Source organism: Camelus ferus, chromosome 10 (genome assembly GCF_009834535.1).
Source record: "Camelus ferus isolate YT-003-E chromosome 10, BCGSAC_Cfer_1.0, whole genome shotgun sequence".
NCBI classification, from domain to species: Eukaryota; Metazoa; Chordata; class Mammalia; order Artiodactyla; family Camelidae; genus Camelus; species Camelus ferus.
This window is the reverse complement of record NC_045705.1, coordinates 1628035-1649805: the sequence shown is the minus strand read 5'-3', so window position 1 is coordinate 1649805 and position 21771 is coordinate 1628035. Positions and strand designations below refer to the sequence as shown.

Genomic DNA, 21771 nt, shown 5'->3' with positions numbered 1-21771 from the left:
AGGGCACAAACCAATAAAACCAGAAGTGAAAAAGGAGTTACAACTGATAGCATAGAAATACAAAGGATCATGAGACTACTGTGAGCAGCTATATGCCAATTAAATGGACAACCTAGATGAAATGGACAATTTCTTAAGAAGGAACAGTATGCCAAGACTGAACCAGGAAGAAATAGAAAATGTGTATAGACCAATTACCGGCACTGAATAGAATCAGTAATTTAAAAACTCCCAACAAACGAAAGTCTGGACCAGGTGGCTTCACAGAAGAATTCTACCAAACATCTAGAGAAGAGTTAACACCTATCCTTTTCAAACTATTCCCCCAAAATGCAGAGGAAGGGACATTTCTGAACTCATTCTATCAGGTCACCATCACCCTGATACCAAAGCCAAAGATAGCATACACACACACACAAAAAAAAAAAAAAAAAAAAGACAAAGAAAAAAGAAAATTACAGGCAAATATCACATAGATGTAAGAATCCTGAACAAAATACTAGCAAACCAAATCCAGCAATACATTAAAAGGGTCGTTCACCATGATCAAGTGGGATTTATCCCTGGGATGCAGGGGTTTTTCAATACCCACATAGCAAGCAGTGTGACACACCACATTAACAAACTGGAGAATAAAAAACATATGACTAACTCTTTAGATGTAGAAAAAGCTTTTGATAAAATTTAACGTCCATCTTTGATAAAGTTCGCCAGAAAACGGGCATGGGGAATATACTTCAACAAAATAAAAGGTCACATACAGCAAACCCACAGATAACATCATACTGAGTAATGAAAACTGAAAGCGTTCCCTCTCAGATCACGAACAAGACAAAGACGGCCACTCTCACCGCTCTTGTTCAACATAGTTTTTGAATTCCTAGCCCCAGCAACCTGGGATGAAAAGAAATAAAAGGAATCGAATTGGAAAAAAAGGAAAATTGTCACTGTCTGCAGATGAAATGGTACTACACACAGAAAATCCTAAAGAGACCATGAGAAAACTACCAGAGTTCATCAATTAATTTGGTAAAGTTGGAGGATACAAAATTAATACACAGAAATCTTCCGCATTTCTATACACTATCAATGAATTATCAGGGAGAGAAATTAAAGAAACAATCCTATTTACTCTCACATTAACAGGAGCAAAATACCTAGGAATAAACCTACCTAAGGAGGCAAAAGACGTGTACTCTGAATACAGTAAGGCGCTGCTGAAAGACATTGAAGATAATACAAACGGATAGAAGGTATATCATGTTCTTGGACTGAAAGAATCGATATTATTAAAATGGCCACACTACCCAAGGCAATACACAGATTCAGTACAATCCCCATCAAATTACCAATTGCATTTTTCAGAGAACTGTAACAAATTTTTTTTTTTTAAATTTGTATGTAAACACAAAAGACCCCCTAACAGCCAAAACAATCTTGAGAAGAAAGAACGAAGTTGAAAGAATCAGGCTCCCTGATTTCAGATTATGCTACAAAGCTATAATAACCAGGTATGGTCCTAGCACACAAAAATAGACACATAGATCAATGGAACAGAATAGAAAGCCCAGAAATAAACTCATGCACTTATGGTCAATGACAAAGGAGGAAAGAATATACAACAGAGAAAAGACAGTGCATTCAATAAGTGATGCTGGGAAAACTGGAGAGTTTCCATAAAAGAATGAAATTAGAATATTTTCTAACACCATATACAAAATAAACTCAAAATGGATTAAACACCTAAATGGAAGACCGGATATTATAAGACTCCTAGAGAAAAATATAGGCAGAACACTCTGATATAAATGTCAGCAATATTTTTTTTGATCCACTCCCTAGAGTAATGGAAACAAAAGCAAAAAAACCAAAAAACAAATGGGAGCTAATTAAAATAAAAGCTTTTGCACAGCAAAGGAAACTATGAACAGGATGAAAAGACAACCTATGGAATGGGATAAAATATTTGCAAATGATGTGACTGACAAGGGATTGATTTCCAAAATATACAAAAGCTTATTCAGCTCAATATCAAAATCAAACAAACCAATCAAAAAATTGGCAGAAGACCTAAACAGACATTTTTCCAAAGGAGACATACAGATGGCCAACAGGCACACAAAATGATTCTCAACACTGCTAATTGTTAGAGAAATGCAAATCCAAACTACAGTGAGGCATCACCTCACACCAGTCAGAATGGCCACCATTCAAAAGCCCACAAACGATAAATGCTGGAGAGGCTGTGGAGAAAAGGGGACCCTCCTACACTGCTGGTGGGAATGTAAATTGGTGCAGCCACAATGGAGAATGGTATTGAGGTTCTTTAAAAAATTAAAAATAGAGCTACCACATAACCCAGCAATTTCACTTCCAGGTATATATCCTGAAAAGACAAATACAATAATTCTAAAAGACACATGCATCTCAATGTTCATAGATGTACCATTTACAATAGCCAAGACATGGTAGCAACCTAAATGTCCATCAACAGATGATTGGGTAAAGAAGCTATGGCATATATATATATATATATATATATATATATATATAGAGAGAGAGAGAGAGAGAGAGAGAGAGAGAGAGAGAGAGACAGAGAGAGAGACAGAGAGAGAGAGAGAGAGAGAGAGAGAGACAGAGAGACAGAGAGAGAGAGAGAGAGAGAGAGAGAAATATTATGCAGCCATAAAAAGGAATGAAATAATACCATTTGCAGCAACATGATGGACCTAGATGTTATCATACTAAGTGTAGTAAATCAGAACAAGAAAGACAAATTGGTGAAGAATTGAAGTAAAAGCAATGGACAATGTAGTATAGAGAAACTTTCAGTCAGCTGCTAACTAATGATAGATTCCTTGACTGTGGCTACTGTTCAGAGGAATTCTATGATAATTGCCCATTCCACAATCTGAAATCTAAGTTTGAGAATAAACAGTAAATGTAAGGTCTGTGTTTCATGCTGGGGTAAAAGAAAGATGAGTGATATACTAATTCCTGGCTTTGAGGAGCTTACAACATAGCTCAGTAAATACTAGTAAAAACACAGTGTTTTGTGGGCACAGTTTGTTATTAAAACCTTTTCAAACATTTTAGCATCTTTAAAGCAATCTCCCTGAAGGTAGTGATCATATCCATTTTGAGTGATGGTACAACATGGGGTTTACATGTACAGACTAACTGGGTTTAAATTCCAACTCTGCCACTTACTAACTGTGCAGCCTTGGAAAGATACTTAACGTCGTTTTGCCTCAGTTTCCTCATTTAAAAAATCTGAAGGATACTAGTAGTCTTCCCATATAGCGTGATGATAAAAGTCCAATAGATTAACATATACGAAGTCCTTAGATCAGTGCTTGGCACCGAACAGTATTCAAAACTTATTTTTTAAATGAGTTAAGGGAAGGGAACTCGCCAGTGAATGAAATAGTCCCAGCTTCAGAAATCTGTGCAATTCTTACAAAAGGAACTCAAGAGCGCACATGCATAACCACAACCAAGAGGTTACAAAAAGCCACAGTAATTTCTCAAACAGAAAACAGTGTGATCAATCTTTACTACCAAATGAAATTTATGCATATGTTTTTCTGTTGACACATCATGTAAAAAAAAAAAGGGTAGACCAATTTTTACATGTATTTGGCATGGGGTGATTTAAAATATAGGCTATTCTGCAAACGTAAAACTCATTATGCAGGGGACTCAAAGAAACAGGGGGTCATCCTACAAAACCAATAAAATTGTTATTCAACAAGGGGCCTCTCTGACTGTCAAACAGGAGAGATAAACCATGAATATACATACCAAAAGTGATTTTTAAAAATGAGCTCCAAATAGAAAGTGACCCGGGGCACACATTCCAAATTACAAGATTTGCAATTGATCTGTTTCTTTCATGTGCAACTCCATGCGTAGGTGTACTGGAATGAAAAACATAATAATATTAAAAAAATATTTTTAATGATTCTCCTAATAACCATTGGCCCGTTCTATTTCACGGGCTATTCTAGTAGAAACTAAACTCCTACTATAAACAAAAATGGCAACCTACCCACAGTTGATGCTGGTTGGAATGTCAGAACCCATTTGACTTCTCAGGATTTGATAGCAGACTGATCTCTGAAACTAAAATCTGCCATTCCTACCTTGTACTATAATGATCACTATTTCAAAATAGCTCGTGTTCTAACACGTCCTGTTTTTCCCAGTTACAAGGGAAACAAAATCTAAAGGAAACTGATTGCCACAATTCCTACAGGAACCATACTAGCTTCCCAGTCTGTGTAAATTTTTTAGAAACATGAAATTTGCTGGTGAAAAGCTTTCGATGCTATTTTACAAACCATCATAATTTATCTGACGGAGGATGAAAACTGCAAGCAATTTTATCCCAGAAAACAAAGCAGAGTGAGTTTTCTTTTGTCATTGTTGAGATCAACTCACCAAATTTATTTTTTGCCAGACTAAGTGCCAGGTAATGCTCTGGGTGCTTAAGATAAAAGGTAAAAGTTAACAGCAATACTGAATGATAACCTAGAATATGCATAAGTGTAAAACTCACAAAAAAGGAAAAGCTGATGTAGCACTGCCAGGGAAGTATTGGTTTTGAAGGAGAGTAAGAGTGCGTCATAAGGACGAGACAAGGAGGAAGCAAGGCATGTGCACAAGAAGAAATACCACGTGCACAGGCAAAAATGGAGACTGAAGACAACGTGATACAGTTAAGTGCAAATGCTGGTATGTGATATAGGGTGTAACATGTTCATTGGGTTATTTTTTTCTTAACTAAACTGTGTTTAAAGGAAGGACAGGAAAAGTGATTTTATTTCTTTCCCTTTGGTTAAATAATAAGCAATGAAATAGAAAGATTTTAGTTAACTATTATATTCTCACTCTGAGAACTTTAATAAGCTGTGGCCAGGCACAGTTCAGGACGGCATTGTCTAAAAGAAGAGAATGCATACCACATGTATAAGTTTAAATTTCCGATTAGCCTCATTTTTAAAAAGTGAAAAAAAAAATCACAGGTAAAATTGATTTTAATAATATATTTTCCTTGACCCAATTATGTAAAAGATTGTACTTTCAACTAATAATCAATATAAAAATTATCAATGAGACATTTTACATTTCTATACTAAATCTTTGAAATCCTGTAAATATTTTACAGTTATAGCACATCTCAATTCAGATGCTAATTTTTATCAGAAATATTCAATTTGTATTTAGATTTCATAAAATTTACAGTTGAAAAAGTAGATTCAGATAACTCAAGTTTTCCAAACATACTTAGATATTATGCAGTAACTGATTTGAGTATCAGGTTTTAAGTTAAAATTAATTACAATTAAATATAATATAATTTTATAATTTAAAATTCAGTTATTCAGTTATAATAGTAGCTACATTTCAAGGGCTCATCTGGCTAGTGACTACCGCAATTGAACAACTCAGTTTTAGAATAAATATTAGGTCAAATTTCCAGCCTGAAAATTACTATTAACAAAAAACAAATCAGCAAGCAGACAACCAAATTGGTAATAGGGTACTAATACTAGGCGTTTTGGATTACCTTTAATTTCTTCCTTGTTGGTCCATATCTACTCCGACAAGATGAGAAAAAATAGTGAGGGTATCTGGAAAAGATCTTGCAAGCAGCCAGGAGACTGAGGTTAACTGGAGGAAGCTTAAAGAGTTTATTATATGAAAGCAGAAGGTTCTTAATACTTACTGACTTATTAGCCCTTAACTCTGCCACTGAAGTAAATAAATAAAGTCAAGTAGTAGAAAGATTCTGAAAGGGATCAGAGAGGAAGAGTCTGGTCATAATAAGGATGGAGAGTTCTCTTAACTTCTCACTGCACTCACCCCAAAAACCTCCAATACAAACAAAGCTCCAAAATATAAAATACAGGTTCTCATATTTTTCCAAAAACAATTTTTATTGTTCTACCTAGACAAAGTTATAGACATGCTTCTTTCACAAAGTCACAAGTAAAAATACGAAAGATTAAACTAACATTTCAAAGAGCATATTTCATCAGTACTTCTGTTTTATGGAAGAAAGTTCCTCCAGGAATATCAAGCAGCTATTCACGATTCCCCTAGAATATTCCATTATTTATTTACCAAATCTCTATTATATTTTAGGCACTGTGCTAGGCAAAGAAATTTAAACAGTGAACAAGAAAGACCAGCCCACATGGAATATGTGATAAGAGCTGTCAGAGGAAAGGTACTGACTACGAAGGGAGCATGCTGGAGCAGTGTTGCCAGACTTAGCAAATAAAAATACAGGATGCCAAATACTGCATAGGACATGGTTATACTACAAATTATTTGTTATTCATCTGAACCTCAAATTTAGTTGAGTATCCTGTCTTTTACCTTGCAAACCTACATTAGAGAGGCAACTTGAAAGGAGAGGAAGGAAGCCTTTCTTCAGAAAGTAACTTCTAAAGTGAGTCCTGGGCATAGCAGGGAAGAGGTAGGGAGAAATCATTCCAGGTGGAAACAATGCGATGCAAACTAAATCCCAAGGTCACGGTCAAGTCTAGGATCTGAAAGAAGCCAAGGAATCGGGGTAAGGCAGAAGGTAAAGGGAGGAGGAGGAATGTTGATGAAAGATGGAGCCTGAGGGAAAAAAAACTCTTTACAAGAGTTTCTACTTTATCTTAAGATGAGTGTGGTTCCACTAAAGAAATGTCAGCAGCCTGACTGGCTACAGTATGAAGAATGGAGGGCAGTCAAACAGGCAGGATAACTGACATGCTAGTAAGGGTGCTACTGATGTAATTCAGGATCTCAGCAGAGGCCTGGACAAAGGCAATAGGAAGACAGATCCATCAGTAACACCAGAACTTGAGATGGCAGCGAAAGGGGCAAGTGCAAAGGGGATAGAGAAGAGGACTCAGAGGGAGGAAAGCCAGGAGAAACACGAATTACGGAAAACAACGAAGAAAGGTCAACATGTCAAATATTTTTTTGAAGAGGCAAGTAAGATAAGGGCTGAGACGTGACGCCTAGAGTTAGCCATGAGGAAATCACCAGTGATCTTTGGCAGGGGCAGGCTCAGAGGAATGGCTGAGGCCAATCTAGGTCAGTTGGCCGAACAGAGGGTGATGCTGGGCTTGGCTAGGAAGCAGCTGGAACAACGCAAGGGTCCCACTTCCTCTTTGCCTTTTTCACAGGTAAGTCCGACCTTTACAGGACAGGAGTAGAGTTTGGAGGTGGGGGGAGCCTATGTCCCAATCAGGCAGAACAGTCAGCACGCTGATCGCCGGGGGCCAATCCTTTCCTAGAGCTTTTCTGATTGACAGAGCCGCGCGCCAAAGACTGAGCGTAGAGTGGGAGGCCACGAATCACGAGGGGGCGGCATCCAGGGCACTAACCCGGAACGGTTTGGGACTCGATTTCCATTGTGAGGCCAGACCTAGGGCGGCCCTCAGCCAGAATGGCAGTACTCTCCGGACCAATGGACGAGCCTCATTAAACGAGCGGCAGCTATGCCAGCCAATGGCTTAGCGGCAGGGGGGCGGGCGAAGTTAGTGGGCGGGGAATTAATGAAGCATCTTTTTTTGCCACCCCACCCCCGCCCCGACAGTGGGGAGGTGCCGCCAGGGTCGCAGGTGAGCGGGTAGCGTCCCGGAGGAGGCTCCCAGGGGAGCGGCGGCTCCGCGGACGGTGGGTACCAGCGGGGGCAGCGTCAGGTCGCTGTCGCCCCGATGCCGGCTTTGGACCCGGCTCTGCAGCGCAGCGGACTGCGACGCCCAGGAGAAATACCAGTCGCAGCTGCCGCCTGACCCGGGAGGGTAGGGAGGGCCCAAGCCTCCGAAACAACGCTGCAGAAGTGTCTGGGCGCCCAGCTGGGACTCTCATTTGCGGGGAGGAGACTCTCTTCCAGCATGCCCCACGTCCCACCAAGTGCAGCCATTGCGCTGTGGCCGAGGCAGGTGCGCGCCCTTTACTCCCTGCCGGGATTCTCCCTAGGGGCTGTTACAGGGCGGCCCCAGAGGAGAAGGTGGGGAGTGAGAGGTGCTTTATTGTGATAACAGGCCACTCTTAAGTAAACTTTAGCCATTTATCTGGCACACGTTATAGAGTAGAGCACCCCATTCGGCAGAGAAGTACTCTCTTTCCTCTAAGAACATGGTGTGGAGGGTAGGCTGCGGGGTTGGTGGGAGGTGGGGAGCACACTTCAAAGGGGATTGGGTTCGGGGAAGTCTGTAGATTTTGTGATGTTTTTCTTCTTGAGCAGCCTATAATAAGTTTACCTAAAAAAAATTTTTTTTTTTGGACCCAGAATTTACTGTTTGATTTTCCTCAGACTTCGTAATTCTGTATTATGCAGTATTTAGGAACTTCAGTCTCAGGTATAAAACGCTATTGGTGGTACGTCATCTTGACAAGGATTACGTAAGTGAACCACTTACCATACCTATTTCCAGCCAGTAAAGAATGATTGTGAGATGAGATTTCTGAAAAATGGCTGTCCTCTGTGATTGGGCATGGAAGAACTATGAATTTTTAGAGGTTGCAAATACTGAATTCCCTTCTGTAAAGATAGAGAAGATAGTGAATATAAAAGGGATCGTGTTTGCCATCTAAAATGGCATTTTTCATACTTTATCTCCAGCACCAAAAATATGTGCTTTGCATATAGTAAGAGCTCAATAAATACTTTAGTAAATTATTGGGTAGTGGATGATGAAAACCCAAGCTCTTATATAAATACCAAAATATAAAGGAGAAGCAGAAAAAAGCAGTTCCTGGAAACATAGCTTAGCTTCTGTTCATGCAAGCATAGTTACAAATTTCAACTCAAGGTTGCTTTGATTTGGGTACTGTCTTAAATTAATCAGATTGAAAGATTTTGACACAATTAAGCCATGACTGACTGGGAGTCAAGTCTGAGGATGGATTTCTGTTTAAATTAGGATTCTCTTGACAAGTACAATGTTTATTATTTTATTATGTATATATTTTGTATGTTTGTATATTATAATATTGCCTCCATATAAAAGATACACTGCTTGAATTTCAAAAATATGTGAATTGTTACAGATATATTTGCTTCTTGCAGGAAGTTTTTTAGCAAAGAGTAGGGTCTTACAAGCCAACATTAAAGATTTGCTGGTATTTGATCCCTACCTAGTTTTCCAACTTTGATTCCTGGTTTTTCTGCCCTTTATCACAGTCCCTAATAAGTTTTTTTTTTTTTAAAGACTCAAATCAAATGCTAATTCCTTCTCACAACCTTCCTTGATCCCACCAAAGATTTCTCCTGAACACCCAGGGTATTTTGTTAGTACTTCTGTTTCGCATTTTTCCTACATTTGAATTGTTCATCCAGTAAAGATATATTCATGTGCTGTGTTCAGACTATACCAGGAAATGGATAATAGCTGATATTTTTTGAGGGATTACTATGTATTAGGTATTGTAAACTTCTTGATTGGATTATCTTTTTTTTCCTATTTCTTTTTTTTTTTTTTACTTTATCTTTTGTATTCTATGTTTTTTGTTTTTTTCCCTTTTTCAGTTTTATTAGGTAGAATTATAGTTTGCACGTACACATTATATTGTATGTAAATACATATGTACCATGTACTGCACATTTTTTAGTTCACATATATGTACTGATCATTGTTTCTAAGAACAGATTAGAGCTTTAGCTTTGTAAACTTACATAGTTATCAAAGGAATGAAGTCAGCTACAAAGAAGAATCAACAGAATGCGGTAATCCAATCATGAAGGACAGTCACATGTGCTTACACATATTCTCATTTAATCCTCAAAACATCATGAGTATTTCTCTATTATTTTTCCCATCTGTAGATGAAGAAATAAATTTAGAAGGTTAAGTAATTTGTTTAAGATCACAGAGCTTCTAAGTGGTGGAATTAACATACAAGTCTAGGTAGTCTGTATTCAAAACTTTCAGTTTACAGTCTCTGTTACAAGTTTTCATGTAAGCTTTTAATGTATATGTGTTTTATAAGTTTTACTAGATTATGAATTACTTGATAGGAGAAATACATGCATCTTTGATCCCTTATTACTCCTAGTGTAATGTAAGTGATTATAATGTAGCCTGATAATGGGAGCTTGTAGCAAGGACATTAGCTTTAGATTAATGGGGACAGTGAAGGTGCTGAGGATGAGAAGTCACTGGCTAGACATAAGAGCATAGACCATGGGAGTTGGGAGGATGGGCCAAAGGAATACAGGTATGGTAGTCCTAAGGGCAGGGGTTATGAAAGCTCGAACTGGGCTGTCCAATAAAGTAGCCAATAGCCATACATTGCTATTGAGCACTTGAGGTGTGGCTAGTCCAGACCACCCACTGGATTTTGAAGTCTTAGTAGAAAAAAAAGTATAAAATGTCTTAATTACTTTTTATATTGATTACATATTGAAATAATAATATTTTGGTATATGAGGTTAAATAAAATTAATAATTAATTTTTGCCTGTTTCTCTTACTTTTTTAATGTGGCTACTAGAGGATTTAAAATTATGTATGTGACTCTCATTAAATTTGTGTTGGATAGGACTGATCTAGAATTTAGAGGAATTTCAGAATGGTTGGTGCTGTGTGTGCCCATGAGTACACATGGATTGGAGAGGGTGGGATGGGTAAGTATGATTGGGGCTGGTATTGGAGGCGACAGATAAAACTGTCAAAGGCAGATTTAAAGATATATAGGAAGGACTCAGGTTTTGTAAGAGAGAGAGGAGGTATAGGGAGAGTGAGTTTACCTCCTAAGTATATGCAAAGCCTTTGAAAGGTTTTAAGCACTCTATGTATCTGTTCAATGAAGCATTGTGTCTTAGTTCATTAACCTTAATGGATATTTCCAATATATACTCCTAGTTCAATCCTAATTCTTTCTAACAGAGATATGGGTAGATGTCTCAAGATATGCTATTTATAAGAATGTTTGGTTCTCTAAAGAGAGAAGTCCATTTCTACTGAAGCCTGAGTTGATTTCGCTTGCATTCCTTTGATACGTTTCCAACAAACAGGAGTGTGAATTGGTCCTTACAATTAGCCATATTCTTGTTCCATCTGACCTAACGTTCTACTGGGCAGATTTCCCAAAAAGAGACCAGCTTTGTCTATGTTGTAAGTCTTGCGGCAGATAAGGTCTTAATGATCTCTGAAGGGAAATTTCTTAGCAGCTACAGCATTTGCTCCCCATCTTGGCCTCTGTGCACATTTCAGCAAGTAAACTTTTCACACTGATTCCTTGTCTTCAATCCTGGCTGCAAATGAGAATCACCTGGAAAGGATTTTTAAAACTTTGTTGACAAATATAATTGTATATATTTAAAGTGTACAATATGATGGCTTGATACATATAATACATTGTTGAATGATGACTGAGATCAAGATAATTAACACGTCTGTCACCTCACATAGTTAACTGTGTGTGTGTGTGTGTGTGTGTGTGGTGTGTTGAAAATGCTGAAGATTTGCTGGAGAGCTTTTTGAACTTCCAGTGCCTGGCTGAATTCCAAAGATTATTTTAATTGGTCAGAGATGGGGACTGATTGTAAGTATTTCTTAAAAGCTCTCTTGGTGATTTTTATGTGCTGTAGAGTTGCACTGATATATGCTATTGAGTTCTTGAAATGTCTTTAGTACAAAATGAGATGTGCTCTAACTGTAAAATACATATTGGACTCTAAGACTTAGTAGAAAAACAAGAATGGAAACTCCCTCATAAATCATTTTTATATTGACCATTTATTGGAATGATAATATGTTGCCTTTATGGTTATCTAATTTTTCTGCTTTCAACTCTCCTTTCACTTTTTTTTTTTTATAATTTTACATCTTAATAATTTCAACAGTCACATCTTTTAAAATTAATGTATGGGAATGGAATTCATATGTATTCATGTTATATATGTGATACAGACTATGTGTTCATAAATACATATAAGTTCATAAATACATATAAGCTATTATAAACATATATTATTTTCTGGAAAGCATCTCCAGAAATTACTAAGATTAGTTACAGTGATGGTGGAGAGAGATTTTCATTTCATTTTATTCCTTTATTTAGGTTTTCTAACCATATGTGTATACTTTGCTTTTTTTTTTTTTTTTTAAGTCAACAGAGATTTGTGGGTGTTGGGTTTATGGGGCTTTAAAAATGTACTTTTCTGTAATAAAAATTTCTCATAAATATATTTCTAACATAATGTTAATCATTTCAAAGTAAAATAAAATAAAGGAGCTAACAAACAGCTATAAGACTGAGACAAATGACTCCACATGTGGTCCCTGGAGCTGGAGAGTGGTGGTAGACACAGAGTAAACCTGTTGTAAAGCGAAGCATATTCTGTGTATAGATACTCCTAAGTTGAAATCTGAGCTTCTGTGAGTGTGCACACACACGTAGACACATGCACACATTCCTTTTCTGATTTTGTTGGCTTGCATTAACTCTAGCATTTACACAGTGATAATGTTGTGCTAAGCCACGTTCATATACTGTAATGAGGCACTGTATTCCGTTCCGCTGCTGTAGTATAGTTTATTCATCCAATCTCCTATTGATGACTATTTGTATTTTTACCATGCTTCTACCTTTTAAATATAACAGTATTTATGTTACGCGTTGAAGATACTGCCTTTGAAGCAAGTGGGCTTCCACCTTCTAGGTCCTCACAGGAGAGGAGTAAATGGCAGAGGAGGGAGAAAGCCAGGTTTTGATTTCAGTAGTTCCTTGAAACATTAGAAACAATACACCATCCAACCTTGTTTCGTTTGGTGTTAGAAGCTTTTGTCCAGATGGGTTTCGTTTGAGGTCAGGGAGGCTATGGTGAGCACTGAGAGACCGTATTAACAGTGGTAAACCACGAAACGTTTATTAGTCTCCAAGACGTTTAGGAATTCGGAAAAATACTGTTCTTATTTTAATTAGTAATCTTTTTCTGTAACTAATTAATTAGTTTGGGAAAAATCCTTGCCACTTTTATGTTATCCCTTTCATTCTGTCATATCCTTACGATATTTTCATTGTTTCAGGAACTTTTATTCCAAGCTTAGGATTTCTGTGTAGGTTTAAACTAAATATGGGTTTTTGAAATTTATTTTATTTCATTTTTTAAATTGAGTTATAGTCAGTTTACAATGTTGTTTGTGTCAGTTTCTGGTGTACAGCACAATGCTTCAGTCTTATATGAATATACATATGTTCATTTTCATATGGTTTTTCACCATGAGCTACTACAAGATCTTGTATATATTTCCCTGTGCTATACAGTATAATCTTGTTTATCTATTCTATATATACCTGTCAGTATCTACAAATCTCAAACTCCCAGTCTATCCCTTCCCACCCTCCTCCTTCCAGGCAACCACAAGTTTGTATTCTGTCTGTGAGTCTGTTACTGTTTTATATTTAAGTTCATTTGTCTTTTTTTTTTTTTTTAATTCCATATATGAGTTTTATCATATGGTATTTTTCTTTCTCTTTCTGGCTTACTTCAGTTAGAATCACATTTTCCAGGGACATCCATGTTGCTGCAAATGGCATTATGTTGTCATTTTTATGGCTGAATAGTATTCCATTGTATAAATATACCACAACTTCTTTATCCAGTCATCTGTCAAAGGACATTTAGGCTGTTTCCATGTCTTGGCTATTGTAAATAGTGCTGCTATGAATATTGGGGTGCAGGTGTCTTTTTGAATTAGGGTATCCTTCTGGATGTATGCCCAGGAGTGGGTAAATATGGGTTTTAATTTAAGAAGTAGTAAAAAATAAGTAGTTGCCATTTCTCTGGTCAGATTATATTGCCTCAAATTTGTTTCTGAATTTTACTGATTTTGTAGCTCAGCCTTTCAGTGTTCCTCTAAAATTATTCCACAGAGTCTAAATTTTTTTTTCGTTTGCTTTTTAACATGCCAAACTAGCAGTCACTTTGGCAGGTTGACTCGTTTATTCATTCAGAAAGTGTTTATGGCATGCCTGCCATGTGCCAGAATCCCTGCTAGGGCCTGGGGAATGATGGTGAGCAGAACTGTTGCTGTCCTCATGAAACTTCTAGTGAAGTGGGAAAAAGACACTCTTAGTTGTATGTTAGCACAAGTGTAACATTTGGATGAGGAAAAGAAGTAACTTGACTCATCAGGAAATGTATCACCAAGAAACAGATTGCTAATCTGCAAACTGAAAGCTGGGAGGAATTAAGTAGGCCAGGCAGGGAGCTGTCTTATTTTCCTGGGTGGAAGGAACAGTGTGTGCAAAGGCCCTGAGCAGGGAGAGAGATTGACAAGAATGGGTGACTGAAAGAAGGCCTCTGTGGTTGGAGAGGATGCACTGGGGAGAGCAGAGTAGAAGTAGGAAGTGGGCCGAGAGGAAATACTGACAATTAGTCAGGAAACTTTACAGCAGCCCGGGTGAGAGAGAATGTGGTAACCTGCACTGCGGTAGTGCTGGCGGACAGACATGTGGTCAGTTTTGAGCCATGTGTAAAGTTTTAAAAAAAATTAATTAATATAGCTTATTGAGTTGAAGTACATTGCAGAAGTCACAGGTTGATTGATTTTTACTTCTTTCTCTTTAGGAGTCATCCAGCCTGCCTGTGCCAGCAGATGGACAGAAGACTCTGATTTGAATAAAGTGCTAACAAGTGATTGGCCTTAATTTTTGTCCTTTGTAGCCTTCCCCAAACTCTCTTCTCATCTTCTTTTACTGCATTTAAGTTAGAAAAATGAAGCAGTTGAAAAGGAAAAGGAAAAGTAATTTTAGTGTACAAGAAACTCAGACTCTCCTGAAGGAAATTACAAAAAGAAAAGAAGTCATTTTTTCCAAGCAGCTCAATACAACAATTAACGTGATGAAGCGAATGGCTTGGGAGGAGATTGCACAGTGTGTGAACGCTGTAGGGGAAGGAGAACAGAGGACAGGAACGGAGGTGAAGAGAAGGTACCTTGACTGGCGAGCACTGATGAAGAGAAAGAGGATGAAGGCGAACATTAAGTTGGTTGGTTCGGGGTTTCCCCTTCCCACATCCGATTTAGATGACTCCCTCACTGAAGAGATAGATGAAAAGATTGGATTCCGAAATGATCCAAATTTTGATTGGCAAAACATGGCAGATTTCCGGGATGCAGGTGGATCCTTAACTGAGGTCAAAGTGGAAGAGGAGGAAAGAGATCCCCAGAGTCCTGAAGTAAGTATTATCCCATGAACCATCTTTGTATTTCTTCATTTCTTTATTTTTAATTTTATTTTACTGAGTTATAGTCAGTTTAACATGTTGTGCCAATTTCCAGTGTAGAGAGCACAATTTTTCAATTATATATGAGCATACATATCTTCATTGCCACATTCTTTTTTGCTGTGAGCTACCACAAGATCTTGTATATATTTCCCTGTGCCATACAGTATAATCTTGTTTATCTCTTCTACATATGCCTGTCAGTATCTGCAAATTTTGAACTCCCAGTCCGTCCCTTCCCCCTTGGCAACCACAAGTTTGTATTCTATGTCTATGAGTCTGCTTCTGTTTTGTATTTATATTCTTTTTCTTTTTTCTTTTTTTTCTTTTTTTTTTAGATTCCACATATGAGCGATCTCATATGGTATTTTTCTTTCTCTTTCTGGCTTATGTTATGTTGTCATTTTTTATGGCTGAATAGTATTCCATTGTATAAATATACCACATCTTTATTTCTTCATTTCTGATGTCACAGTTTATTATAGACCAAGAATAGTTAAATTCCAAGATTTTCAAGCTAACTTAAAAATAGTACATAACAAAATCATTCTGGTTTTTTCCATCTTAATATCAGTAATCTCTTCTCACCTAAGTATACTTCTCTTAATTATATATTAATGATATCAAGTAATTCATAGGAAATCCTTTTCAGAATTCAAAGTAAATGGTTTTTGTGTACTCAAAACAATACAGAAAACTTTTAAGAAATGTTCAGACAAATTAACAGCTGTGAAGTAGAAATAAATGCTGAAAACTAAAAATGACTTTTCTCTTTTCTTTTAGTTTGAGATTGAGGAGGAGGAAGAAATGTTGTCATCAGTTATACCAGATTCCAGGAGGGAAAACGAACTTCCCGATTTCCCCCACATCGATGAGTTTTTCACCCTGAACTCAACACCATCTCGGTCTGCGTACGATGAGCCCCACCTGCTCGTAAACATAGAGAAACAGAAACTAGAGTTAGAGAAACGACGGCTGGATATTGAGGCCGAAAGACTGCAGGTGGAGAAGGAGCGCCTTCAGATTGAGAAAGAGCGGCTGCGGCATTTGGACATGGAGCACGAGCGGCTCCAGCTGGAGAAGGAGCGGCTGCAGATCGAAAGGGAGAAGCTGCGCCTACAGATAGTGAGCTCGGAGAAGCCGGCTCCGGAGAACGAACTGGGTCAAGGGGAAAAGTCCATCCTCCAGCCACAGGATATAGAAACAGAGAAGTTAAAACTTGAGAGGGAACGCTTGCAGCTGGAGAAAGATCGGCTGCAGTTTTTGAAATTTGAATCGGAGAAGCTGCAGATTGAAAAGGAACGCTTGCAAGTAGAGAAAGAGAGACTACGAATTCAGAAGGAAGGCCATTTGCAGTAATTTATCGAGGTCTCCGTTTATCAAATGTTTGGAAACCCTAGGTTTAGGTAATACAAAAATGGTTGCAGGATTAGCTGTGTTGTTGGTTTTTTTTTTTTTTCTCCTGTTTAATCTCAGTGTTTCCAGTAGGAAGAAGATAGTTATCTGTGGGTAACTGTATGCTTAAGTAGTATATTGCATAAAATCTATGTGCCCTAGCATACATAGTATAGCAACAACTATTGAGCTCTACTCTAAATTAGTAAAATTGCATAAAGTCTTGTATAATCTGTGTACTCAGAGTTTACGATTATGTCTATATAAAATTCTAGCTCTGTAGTTCTCAACTGGGGGTGATTTTGCCCCCCCCAAAAGACATTTGGCAATGCCTGGAGACATTTTTGTTTGTCAAAACTGGGCAGTGGGGTACGTTGCTACTGGCATGTAGTGGATGGAGGCCAGGGACGCCTACATCCTGCAATGCGTGGGGCAGCCTCCCACACGAAAGAGTGATCCAACCCCAATGTCAATATTACTGAGGTTGTTAAACCCTGTCCTAGCCTGACTGAGCACCTCTAGCTTTGTTTCACAGTTTATTAAAATCTTAGATATTTATGTGGGAGTTACTTAAATGGCTCCCCAAATTAACTATGAAACATTACTGTGTAGTATATTGAATATAGGAAGTGATGAAGATTATAGGTATTTTATTCCTGTGTTTCCATCTATAAATAACCTGGGACTCAGAAAACAATACAGGGAACATCAGAGATTTGGCTAAAGCGGGTCACTTTGAAAAGCAGTTCACTTGCCTAGCTTTAGAAGCAACACAGTTTTTAAGCTTTTGTTTCCCTTCCTTTGAATCCATTGTCTTAGCTGAGATACAAAAATTGTCATTGCAACCATGTGCTGAAATCTTAATGTAAGTGACTGGCTGAAGCTAGTACAAATGGTACTAATTAAAAAATGGTACCAGTAGTCGATGAGCTTGAACTCCATGTGTGGTTATTTGATTTTTAAAATAGGTAATAGCTACTTGGAAGTGGGAGTGGGGGTGGGGGGGAGAATCCTTTGTATCTGATAGTAATGATCATGATGAAATAATAATATTAGCTGTGTGTTATGAATTAGGGAGGCATTTACTGCACACCATCTGATCTAATCTGCAGAGCAAATGGAGAGCAGTATCTATTATTATTCCTGAATCTGAAACTTAGGGAAGTCACACAGTGAGTAAAAGGCTGATTTCATATATCATGGTGTATTTTGTCTTTGCCCCTCCCTGAGCAACAGAATTTGTATCTTCAGTCCCTTCGGTGTTTATTCTGAGACCAGGGGCTTGCTTTATCTGGTGATTTGCCTTCAGTCCCCTGAAGGTGCTTTTCCCATAATCCAGGTGATTCTAATACACACTGAAGTTGAGAACCATGGCACGAGATCACTTTGTATTTTCGCATTTCCAGGGCTGATACGTAGACTTCATACAGCTCTTCTCTTGACAGATACTACCTTGATTCTGCAAATGTTCCTTGTTAATTTAAGAATGTCTTGAAACCATATGTGATATTTGAGTCTGGGTATATAAGGGCAAAATATACTTCTGTTTAGTTACCTTGACTTTGAAATAGTGTTATTTTTCTATACCTGAAATAAATACTTCTACTATAGAAATAAAATTTGCCTGTACTATCTCACCATTTATCATTGTAGGTGATGCTCAGTGCTCTGATGGTTGGGGTTTATCAAGCCTGGAAGAGAGGTTTATCATGGTGAGTCAGAAGAAGGGGCCTAACATTTGTGTTAAGCATTGTGCTATGTGTTTTTCATACATTATTTTATTTGTTCCTCAAAACAACCCTTGAGTTAAGTCATTTTAGCTCTGCCTTTATAAGAAAGGAAACGACAACCTCGCCAATTTAATTAAATACCTGAAAGATGATACTCCAATGCTGACCCAAGCTTTTAGCATAAGAGGTATAAAGAGAAGGAGTCTTGAAAGTATGAAGGTGAAGTTAGAAGTACGGTGGCTTTGTTACTTGCTGCTTGTAAAAGTCATTTAGCTTACCTGTGCTCTGGTTTCCTCATTGTAAAATGAGCATGATGATTTCTCCTCTGCCTATGCTTCATAGGTTTTTTGTTTTTAAAATGGTATGTAAACTATAAGATGCAACTTTAAAAGCAAATTGATTATTAGTGTTACATGTAAGATCAATAGATTTTAATTTCCTAGAAGTAAACATGAAGATAGCCAATATTATTTATGGATGGAGCATTCTTATGTTCCCAGAAGTAAGAGACTTAAAAAATGAAAAGCAGCAGCAGTTTAGTATTTCCTGGGCTTTGGTCGAGGAGCCTTGGGTTTCTTAAGCCTGCCCTGGGTGTAGATGGATTGCGTTGGTTCGCTACAGTGGAAAACTTCATTGTTGCATTTCTGAAGTGGTAGGCACACTTGGAGTGAGTCATATTGGTTAGCTATTGCTGTGTAACAAACCACTCTGAAACCTAGTGGCTCATGTTGCTTATGATTTTAGAGGCAATTAGGCTGAGCTCAGGTGGGTGGTTCTGGTCTAGGCTGGCTTCTCGTGGTCAACTGTAGGTTGACTAGGCTGTTCAACTTCTGGGGTTGCTAACTGGATATTGGTTGGGGGGTGGGGGGTCTCAGCTCTTCTGATGGTGTCTAATCTTTTAACAGGACTTCTTTTAATGGGAATGACAGGAGTTCAATAGCTAAAGAAGTGATACTCAAAGTATCTTGAGATCAAGGCTCAGGACTGGCACATCACTTCTGCTGCATGACATTGGCCAAAACAAATCATAGGGTCAGACTAGAGTTAAGAGATGGAAAATAAAGTCTACCTCTGGATATAAGGAGCTGTAAAGTCATTCTGCAAAAGATGGGGATAGAGGGAGGGGTGACGGATTCTGTCCATTCTCATAATCTTCTGCACTGCCATTCTGGTTAGCCTCGGATACTCCTGGTAACACAATGGAATTGGGAGATTATCTGGTTTAGCCTTTATCCTAGAGAGAAATACCCTAATACAGGCATTAAATTATATTGTCATCCTGATCATAAGGAACACTTCCCCATCCCTTTTGTAAGAATACTGATTTAGAAGAAGAAAGGGGCCGTAAATTTTCAGGGAAAGAAAGAAGTGTACTTGTAGGCTTTTTCTTATAAATTAAACACTTTAGTCTTTGTAACAGAAGAGAATTCTTGCTTCACTTCATTTCTACCTGATTTGTCTATTTTATAACTTTGCTTCTCTCTTTTCATTTTCTACTTCTTCATGCTTTGTCACTTCTATCCTGAAAATAAAAACAGATCATAGTGCTTCCAGAATAGTTTATTTTAAATTGGTAGCTACCTCTCTGTAAATTTTTATTTTGAATTCAAAATTATTTTCACTGGGTTGCTCTACATCTTTCTTTCTTTCTCTCTTTCTTCCTTCCTTCCTTCCTTTCTTCCTTCCTTCCTTCCTTCCTTTCTTCCTTTCTTCCTCTCTTTCTCTCTTTCTTCCTCCCTTCCTCCCTTCCTTCCTTCCTTCTTTCCTTCCTTCCTTCCTCTTTTTTAATTGAAGTACAGTCAGTTTACAATGCTGTGTCAATTTCTGGTGTACAGCACATTGCTTCAGTCACTCATGAATATACATATATTCATTTTCATATTCTTTTTCATCATAAGTGACTACAAGATATCGAATATAGCTCCTTGTGCGATACAGTGCAAACTTGTTTATCTGTTTTATACATACCAGTCAGTATCTGCAAATCTCGAACTCCCAGTTTAGTCCTTCCCACCCCTATCTCCTTGGTAACCATAAGTCTGTTTTCTGTGTCTGTGAGTCTGTTTTATGTATAAGTTCATTTGTCTTTTTCTTTTCCTTGTTTTTTGATTCTACATATAAGTAATATCATATGGTATTTTTCTTTCTATTTCTGGCTTGCTTCACTTAGAATGACATTCTCCAGGGCCATCCATGTTGCTGCAAATGGCATTATTTTATTATTTTTTATGGCTGAGTAGTATTCCATTATATATACACAACACTTCTTTGTCCAGTCAGCTGTTGATGGAATACTACTCAGCCATGAAAAAGAACAAAATAATGCCATTTACAGCAACATGGATGGACCTGGAGAATGTCATACTAAATGAAGTAAGCCAGAAAGAGAAAGAAAAATATCATATGATGTCACATATACATGGAATCTAAAAAAAAAGACACAAATGAACTTATTTACAAAACAGAAACAGACTAACAGACATAGAAAATAAACTTATGGTTACAGTGGGGAAAGGGGGGAGTGTAGAGGGATAAATTGGGAGTTTATGATTTGCAGATACTGACTACCATATTTTCTTTTCAACTGTATGTAATTTTTAATTTGTCACGGCTTTCTAGTAGCTACCTTGAAGTTATAACTTCTAAAACTTCCAAAATATAAACCACCTGTTTCATTTTCCAAACTCTTAACTTCTTTTTGTCATGTGTTTTGATCCTTTACATGTATGCATACCAGGTGACATTTTGTGCAGTGCCTTAATTAAAACCCAGATGAGAATTGTCAAAAGAATCACTTTGAAATTTTCCCTAATGCATATCAAAAAAAGATTTATCTTATGTATAGTGGGAAGACAACCAAAGAACATATCTTCTTGGAAAAAAAAACAAAGATAAATTGATTGATTTACTCTCAGGAGATTACTTTACCACTGTAGATAAAGGCATTGAGACTGCTGAACTGAATTGAGACCAGAAGGAATGAGAAATGACAATGATTATAAAATTTGAATATTGACAAATATATTCTGAGGAGAATTTTCTTGATGAATTTCACTAGGGAATACCCTTCATTATTTACCATTTATTTTTCTGATGTGACCCATTTGTCTTTAAATAACTCAATAAGTTGAAATATAAAAATCCATTCTCTCTGGTGTCAATTCCTTTCAAATCTAAATTTCCAGTTCCAACATTTGAACTGAACTATAAACCTGTATTTTTGTTTTAAGGAATTTCACCCTGAATATTTTGCTGTTTTTTCGAATACATACTACATGCCAGAATCAGATTCATTAACCCTCTTCTCTCGTGTCTGTAAATTGTCTTTCTTCTGCAGTGGCACCATTTTTACCAGGTTGTTTGGGTGGAAATTCTAGCGCTGTCTTTCAATCCTTTGCCT

The 21771-nt window shown here is 37.5% G+C and overlaps 1 protein-coding gene and 1 long non-coding RNA gene across 4 annotated transcripts; both read left to right on the top strand.

Annotated features, from left to right (window-relative positions):
• Positions 1 to 2697: 2697 nt before the first annotated feature.
• On the top strand, positions 2698 to 20789 carry LOC116666289. Its single transcript, XR_004323050.1, has 3 exons — positions 2698 to 2750; positions 4612 to 4615; positions 20746 to 20789. It is a non-coding gene; the product is annotated as an uncharacterized LOC116666289 (long non-coding RNA).
• MSANTD4 (Myb/SANT DNA binding domain containing 4 with coiled-coils) lies at positions 7527 to 18260 on the top strand. 3 transcript variants are annotated; one of them, XM_032488232.1, is made up of 3 exons: positions 7527 to 7628; positions 14590 to 15198; positions 16030 to 18260. In XM_032488232.1, exons 2-3 carry the CDS (start codon positions 14737 to 14739, stop codon positions 16603 to 16605), a joined length of 1038 nt encoding a protein of 345 aa, XP_032344123.1. In that variant the 5' UTR covers positions 7527 to 7628; positions 14590 to 14736; the 3' UTR covers positions 16606 to 18260. The 3 variants fall into 3 exon arrangements, with proteins under 3 accessions (XP_032344123.1, XP_014416114.1, XP_006186428.1); XM_014560628.2 differs by having other exon boundaries at positions 7531 to 7683; XM_006186366.3 differs by having other exon boundaries at positions 7574 to 7952.
• Positions 20790 to 21771: the final 982 nt, after the last annotated feature.